The sequence below is a fragment of the Carettochelys insculpta genome, chromosome 29, assembly GCF_033958435.1.
Source record: "Carettochelys insculpta isolate YL-2023 chromosome 29, ASM3395843v1, whole genome shotgun sequence".
Taxonomy (NCBI): domain Eukaryota; kingdom Metazoa; phylum Chordata; order Testudines; family Carettochelyidae; genus Carettochelys; species Carettochelys insculpta.
In genome coordinates this window covers 3,265,235-3,272,991 of record NC_134165.1, presented here as the reverse complement: position 1 = coordinate 3,272,991, position 7,757 = coordinate 3,265,235, and the positions used below count along the sequence as shown (strand labels likewise).

General features: G+C 53.3%; 1 protein-coding gene across 1 annotated transcript; it reads right to left on the bottom strand.

Annotated features, from left to right (window-relative positions):
- Positions 1 to 507: 507 nt before the first annotated feature.
- ELOF1 (elongation factor 1) lies at positions 508 to 6,465 on the bottom strand. The gene is made up of 4 exons (XM_074980359.1): positions 6,363 to 6,465; positions 5,616 to 5,737; positions 3,705 to 3,775; positions 508 to 2,359 (listed from the first exon to the last, which is right to left on the bottom strand). Exons 2-4 carry the CDS (start codon positions 5,729 to 5,731, stop codon positions 2,295 to 2,297), a joined length of 252 nt encoding a protein of 83 aa, XP_074836460.1. The 5' UTR covers positions 5,732 to 5,737; positions 6,363 to 6,465; the 3' UTR covers positions 508 to 2,294.
- Positions 6,466 to 7,757: the final 1,292 nt, after the last annotated feature.

Genomic DNA, 7,757 nt, shown 5'->3' with positions numbered 1-7,757 from the left:
AACTCACGCGACGCGGGTAGCATGAGGAGGGCAGATGTTGCAACTTGGGCTGGAACCAGGATCCCAGCAAGGCAGGGCAGGTCTCAGAGCCCAGGTGGGGACATCTACGCTGCTGCTTTCAGCAGAGCAATCTGCTCAAGTCAGCTGACCCAGGCTCAGAGTCATGACCAGACTCAGCTGCCTAAGAGCTAGACTAAGGAATCAACAAAGGTGGAATCCGAGCTGTGTCTGTTTGACCCATCAGTGTTGCAAGGCAGAAGCTCCAAGTACACAGCACACGTTTAGGGTCCGAACCCGCATCTCACACAAAGGGAAACCAAGGTGCAGAGCAGGGAGGGAACGTGCTTAGAGACGGGAACAGAACACACACTTCCTATCGCCTCGGCTCACCTGCTGTCTCCCTCACACCGGCACGTAGCTTGCGCAAATTCCTCCCTCCTCAGGGAAACAAGTCCATCACTCAGCCCAGAAGTTTTGTGGCACGAATGATGATAAAGGACAAACGAAGACCACTTCCCCCCAGGACGGCATTTATTAAAGGGTTGTTCTACAAAACAATTTCGAAAGAGCCCCTCTGCTCACACACACCCAGGCCAGCTGCCTTCTACGCCCTGCTTTGTACTGCACCGAAAGGTAGCCAGACCCAGCCAGGAATTCAAAGCAGCTTAATCCCCAGCCCATGCAGCTACCTGAGGCTGAAAATCAATCAGCGCCCAGGAAGGAACTCCAGGCACTGCCGGTACCATCCAGGAAGATCCAAGGAAAACTCTTAATACACTAAGAATTTCCTCAAGCTAAAAGCAGCAGGTAAAAGCCAAGGGAGACGAAGGGGGCTAATTTAGCCCATCCTCCCCTCCCCGCTTTCACTCTGATTTGTGCATCCCTCCCCTTGGCAAACTATCCCCCACCCATTCGCTGCAGGCTCAAGTTCAGTTCTGCCAGGGATCTGCCACCTCCTTAAAATCAGCAGCACCAAGAGCTGAGTGACTGCCTCTTGCAGGACCCCAAGTAACAGCCGCATGAGAACAGAGGCGAGCACTGTGAATCTAAGAGCGAGGGGTTATCACAAAGATAAAACATCAGAGCAGTGACCCTTCAAATGGCTCTGCAAGCTGCTGCAGCAGAAGGGTTTTTGCTCAGTCTAGCATCTGGGTGTTCAGATCAGAAAACATGCTTGTCACCATGACTAGAGTCAAGAATGCATCACGGTACCAAAACCCTTTATCTGACCCTCAGCCTTCTGTCCCACTTCCCACAACTCCTCCAGTTCTCCGACGCTGCTACCCAGTTCGTTTCCCACCCTCCAGTTCTGAAGTTTTGCTGTATTTTGATTAAGGGACGAAGGAGCAAATCTGAGCCAACAGCTGCAGGGACCCGCCTGAGAAAAGCGGTCATCTGTGCCGGTGTGATGGCCCTGTTCTCTGCCAAACCAGTTTATGCTGCACTGGAGAATGTAAACCAAAGACAGCAGCACCTTCGTTTAGGTAAGTCAAAGTGAAATGTATCAAACGGGACTTTTCTGCCCCAGTGAATCCTCTCGGAGAGGCCAAAAGCCAACATCTGGAACTGGGCCCGGAGGGAAGAGTATTTCACTGTGGATGTTACATTTCTATCACACTTTGTGTCCAAAGATCTCAAAGCACTTTGAAAAGGTCCAAGTGTTATTCACTCTGATTTATAGGGGGAAACTGAGGTGCTAAGAATGGAAACGACTTGCCCAAGATTACACTGGAAGCTCACAGAAGACACAGGAAAAGAACCCAGGACTGCAGACAAACTGCTGCCCTGCTCTAAGCACTAGACGAGACCGCCTCCACATCAAAGTGTCAGGTGATAATATTAAAAGCCAGCTGGAATCCAAGACAGCTTATTCCGACAGGGATCCAGCCAGCAAATGGACACTTCTTGGCCGGCCTAGGATTAGTGACTGTTTTGGTTTTTAATTAACTGCTGCAATTGAATCATGGTAACAAGCCATTTCTTATCTCGTGAACTTTCAAACTGCCTGGCTGAGCAAAACAAAATATCTCCCCTCCCCGCCCACTAGAGCAACACTTCCAAATTATCCCTTAGCAGCGTAACACGCGCACAAGGATAAATTGGCCCGAGGGTAATTCACAAAGGAACAACAACTATAAAAAGATCCCTGGATGGAAAAGCTAAAAAAAGAAAAACCAGCCACCTTCTCCAAAGGCCCCGATTGTCTCATGTTATGGAACTAGCACATTTTTTTTCCACGTACGAAATACTGTAACATCCAGAATTAGTACAAGGAGCTTCCTGCCCAGCTGCTGCTACTGATTGGCCGCCTCACAAGCATCTATCCAATCGCTGTACACATCCACCGGTTCTGAAAGATCTGAAGGTCAAAAGTCAAGGAAGATGACACCAGAAAACCCCTGTTATCACCTCCCCTGACACGTGCAATTCAGCTTGTACTGGGAGAGGAGGAAAAAAATTTGCACCGTTCTCACTTCTCCACAACACCTGCCTCTTGGCCCTTTGCAACAGCAATGTGGAGCAAATACCACCACCTCTCTGTCCTGGCCACCGAATACCACCAACTTTCTGACCCTTCCTTCCACTGTCATCCGCAGATCTCAAAGCAGCTTCTGAAGGGAGATGAAATCACTATCCCCACGCTAGGGAGGGGAAAACTGGGGCACATACCGGGAGAAGTTCGCAGACAACCCTGCTAACAGTAATCGCAAGTTATTGGCCGTTGGGGCAACCATGATTCTGACCCTGTTGTGGACACGCACTAAGAACTTGCTCTCCAGGGAATCATCTCCTACTGCTACAGGACAAAAAGGCCAACATGTGAACGCACGGATGGGAAGTTATTTGTGCTTCTGGGTTCAGTTCCCAATAGTAACATGCCCCACACGAGTCACTGACATGCTCAAGATGGGCTGTCTTCCTAAAAGACTGGCCCTGGTCACAACAAAATCATTTTGGGGAAGTCCCATGATCTGTATTGTCCAGGTCACACTAGAACATCACAATGGTCCCTGAGGCTATGGAATCTATGAGAATTTCTACTTGACTGTCTGGTTATTTTAGCTGCTGCTTCTTTGCTTCCACTTTCCAACAGGAAGTGCCAAGATACCGCAAGAAGCTGTGCTCCAGCCCAGTGGAAAGCACTCAACCCCAGGCAAGGCTCTCAGGAGTTTGCTGCTGAACCAGAGCAGGGTCTAACTTTGCAGATACTTGGATGTTTCATGTCAGCAAAGTTCTGGGGGCTCATCAATACCTGAACTCCAAGACCGCTGTGGCTGAAGTGTAACAGCAGTGAAAATATGTTTCCCTCCATGAATTCATGGGGGTGGGGGGAAATCAACTACAGGTGGTACGTCTCTCGTCCGGCGCCTCCAGAACCTGACCGGAGCCGGATTAGAAAATTTGCCAGATCACAGGAGATCAATATTCTCTAGCACATTACCAACACTTTCAATGCTGACTGGGCTCTTAGAAGCCATTGAGGGGGTACGTTACAGCTAAATAACAGCACAGAACACTGAGAGCCAGGCCTGGGGTCCGGAAACAAACTTTAGGAAACCACAGGAAACATGATATATGATCGTCCAGCTAACTAAAATCATACCAGATTACGGATGTTGCCAGACACAACAGGTCTGAATTAGAGAGGTTCAACCTGTACTGTAAAGATATCCTGCTTCGGTCATTAGAAATGCAAAGGATACATGTTATGGGAGTCTGAAATTCCTCCAGACACACAGTACATGATATCACACCAGTGTTCCGAGCCCGGTCCCTGAAACATAGAAAACAATATTCCAATAGCAAACATTTCCAAATGGCAGTCTAAAGCGCAAACAAACGAGAGCAAGTGATTAGAGGAACTGAATTAAAAAAGAACACACTTCTCCTCTCTCACGCCCACTGAAACAAAACACAACATTAACAAATTAAGCATCACAAGCCAAGAGCCACTAAGTTAATTCACATTTTGCTGATAGGGAAACAAGTGAAGAGAAGACGAGCAACTTGTCTGATGTGATCATGAAGAAGGTTGAAAGAGCTGGAAAAAAACCCAGGAGTCCCGACTCCTAGTCTTCTGCTGAAATCAATCGATTACGTTCCATCTCAGGATTGATGAGAAAGTAGAAGAACTAAACATTTAGGCACTAGGCTAAAAGATAACTAAGATGGAAATGAGCAAGCCATCTGCACACTCTGAAGGGTGAGAGAGGAAGCTTTTGAGGTGGTTTTAACATGAGCTCCAGCGTGGCTGATTGTACACTCAAAAACAGGAAACCAGAGGCTGATTCTTAGGGAAAAAATCCAAAGAGGGAAACCTTGCTGCACTTTACTTTACACGATCCATGATCTGCACAGCCACACTTCAGCAATGCTTGTTGATGGGGATATAGCAAAGGGCCCAAGGCCCTTAGTGTGATGTTAGGTAATATCAAGTTCCTTAGTTACTGAAACACAGTCATACAGCTCTTGGTTGTCATGGATGCAGACACCACACCAGTGGGCCTGTCTAGCCTTGTATCTCCCCCCGCCTCGCCTCCCCAGTCCTGTATTGTCTTATGACATAGCAAATCAAATAGACCCCTTCCAGCCTGCCCTCCACTTCCAATCGGAAGAGACCAACCGGCCCAGCTTACCCAATAGCATCCCCCTTCCTTCCATGTCAGACCTGACTAAAGGGCTCATCAATCTACCGATAAGCACTAATAATAGTAGTAACAACAGTCCCGAGCTCTTGTCTAGCTCTTTTCATCTGTAGCTCTCAAACCACTATATGGTGGCATTATTATCCCCATTCTACAGATAGGGAAACCGAGGCAGGGGGAGGTGAAGCAAGCAGACTAGTGGCAGAACTGGAAATAGACTCGACCCATCTGGAGTTGCCCAGTGCTCTAGCTTCTCTACAGGAGTGACGTACAGTAAACCCATGAGTGACACGCTCTCAGGTTAATGGGACTGCTGCCAACAGGAGCAAAGAAACCGCTCCAGTCAGTGGCAGTAGCGGAGAGTCAGGCTCCGGGCTGCCGCCACTGACAGGAGCTGGGAAATTGATGAGGGCACCCACCCTGGTCAGTTTCCCCGCTCTGCAAGAGAAGGGGAGCTGGGAGGCAGGCTGCTCCCTGCCCTCCACTAGCTGGAGCCAGGAAACTGATCAACGAGGTGCCCGCATCAGTTTCCCGGCTCTCCTGAGTTAGACGGGAAATTTTACTTACACAGGGGTGCGAAAACACAACCCCCGCACAAATCGGGGGTCTACTGTATTACAATCTACCCTGTTTCATTCACCCTTCCCTTGCTCCCACACTGAATCACACCCGTCACTAGCCTCATGTCCTCCCTCCCTGGCACACCAGAATAAGCAAACAGCCTCATGTCCTGTCTCCAGCAGCAGGCAGCACACAATGTGTCAGCGTATGCCTGGCATCTCCAGTAACTCCTCTAATCCCGCGGAGCAAGGGACTTTCTGCCCCAGCCCCAGACGGGGGTCAGCTCAACCCCTGCTCTCCTGAGGAGCGACAGCCCCCTCCCCAATAAGCGCATCCTCTTGAGCACTAACGTAGCCGATCAGCTGGCTCCGCCCTAGGTACTGGAGCCAGAAAGGCCACTCCACTTACATTTTGACATCGCAGGACTTCTCGTGGTTACAGAAGGGGCAGGTGAACTGCGTCTCCAGGGTGCCTGTCATCTTCTTCTTCGGCGGGGGCTTCCGCTTTGACTTCCTGCGGCCCATCTTTGCCTGCAGGGCCCAAAGGGGAGGGAAAGCGTCAGTCACCTTCCAATGCGGGGGGGGGGGCGGGGGGAAATCACACATGCGGCCCTTTCGCCTCCCTCCACCCCACCGTGCTCCCGGTTCCAGGGCACCCAGGAACGAGGGTGTGGGGACAGAAGAAGATGAGGGCAGGTGGGCTCTCCAGGTCTGGACATAGACAGACCCCGCCCCCCGCATTACCACCGCAGGTGGGACATCCGCCAGCATCCCCTGGGACCTGGGAGCTCGCCCCGCCCCCCAAGGTATGGAGGAAAGGAACCAAGCACCGCCCGCAGCCTGAGCTGGAGCGTCTCCTTCCAGCCAGCGGCTGGGGAGCAGAAGCCCAGATCCCCGAAACAGGCACGTGGGTGCAACACCCCCTCCCCCAAGCATGGGGGGCAGGGCCCAGCACTCCCCGGGGATGGGGGGGCAGGTGCAAGGCCGGGGTCGGGGGCTCCCCCCCGGGATGGGGGATCCCCAGTGACGGGGTCCAGCGGCTCCCCCCGGGATGGGGGGGCAGGTACGAGCCCAGGGATGGGCCCCCCGGGGTAGGGGGCTCCCCCAACCACAGGGAGACAAGAACCGAGCCGATCCCAGCCCCGCGCGCGCGCACCGGGAGGCCACTTCCGGGGCGGGAGGAGGTGGCTGTCGGACTCCCACCCCCCACCTGGTCTCCAGCCTCCCGCCCCGGCCGCGTTTCCAACGGCGACCGGCACTTCCGCTGCTGAACCGGAAGAGAAACGCGCTCGCGCCCGGCCGCCCGCCCGCCCCGCCGGCAGCCATTGGCTGGCCCCCGGCCCAGCGCGGGGTGATTGACAGCACGGGCAGGAGGAAATGAGGTCAGGGGCGGGGAGGGCCTGAACCTGAACCGGAAGTGGCGCTGAGGTGATGTCTCCTCCCCTCCGCGGTTGTTTTCAAGATGGCCGCTGTGGTGGGGGCGAGGCCAAGATCTAGAGGGGGAGGGGCTGCCAGAGGCGGGGGTGGGGGCCATGGGGGGCAGCCAGATGGGACCCATGGGGGAGGGGCAGACGGGAGCGGCATCACCAGGCACTGAGGCTCAGCGCTGCTGGGACCGGGAGGCTCCAGCTTTCGCTGCCGTCGCGTCGCCCCACCCCCATTGCCCCTCCCCCCGCCAACAGGGTCTCACCCCCTCCCCCCTCTCCGCCCCCCCGCCGCGGGAGCTGCAGCCCGGGCAGCAGGAGGCAGAATAAACTCTCCCTCAGCGGCCTGTGGCCGGGACCAGGGATTCACACCCCCCCGAGCCGACCCCCCCCCCGCAGCCCTCGCTCTGCCCGCTCCCTCCTGTGGGGTGGGGGGGGGCCTCTCCTTCCCCTTTGCTCCTCGTGACAGGAGGCCCCAGATAATGGGCAGCGCGAAGTGCGCCGCAGGAAAGGCTGCTGATTAGAGGCTATTAAGGGTCATGAATAAGTTCTGCCCTGCAGATAAAGGACATCGGGTGGGCAAGGGGAAAAGACTTGTTGGTTGGGTTTGGCCAGGGCTGTAGGTTGTTCGTTGCTTTGCCTGACCGATGAAGAGAACCCCCCTATTTAAAGACCCTTTCTTTGCCCGGCTGGGATTACAGGCCAAGAAAGCATCTGCCGTTTCATTAACGCTGTGTGAATTCCTGTCGCGCTTGGGAACGTCGGGGCGCTCTCGTGTCAATGGCTGTAGTTCAGTAGTTTTGTTATTGTGACCTGGTTATGTAGGCTCAAGTTGTAGCCACCCAAGGGAGTTTTCCATCACTATAGGGATGTTTTCTCCCTGACGCACAGTAGCTAGGTTGATGGAAACACTTTTCCCAGGCTAGCTCTGTCTGTGTTAGGGGTTAGCCTACCTACAGGTCTTGCAGTGATGGACTCTTCATACCCCTAAACATCTAGTTTTGTTGACTTACATTTTAAGAGCATAGGGCTGAAATTAGTCATTGGGCTACCAGCTTCTGAAGTCATAATCCTCATGCCCTTAGCTGCACAATGCCTTTGACTTGGGGTTTTCAACACCATAGTTA

What these genes read in the sequence shown, in the direction of transcription:
- ELOF1 (XM_074980359.1), bottom strand. Translation starts at nt 5,731, where the DNA reads ATGGGCCGCAGGAAGTCAAAGCGGAAGCCCCCGCCGAAGAAGAAGATG. An exon ending in AAGTCCTGCGATGTCAAAAT is followed by an intron (nt 3,776 to 5,615) that starts GTAAGTGGAGTG and finishes TCTATGTTTCAG; the next exon opens with GGACCGGGCTCGGAACACTG. An exon ending in ATTTCAGACTCCCATAACAT is followed by an intron (nt 2,360 to 3,704) that starts GTATCCTTTGCA and finishes TTTGACCTTCAG; the next exon opens with ATCTTTCAGAACCGGTGGAT.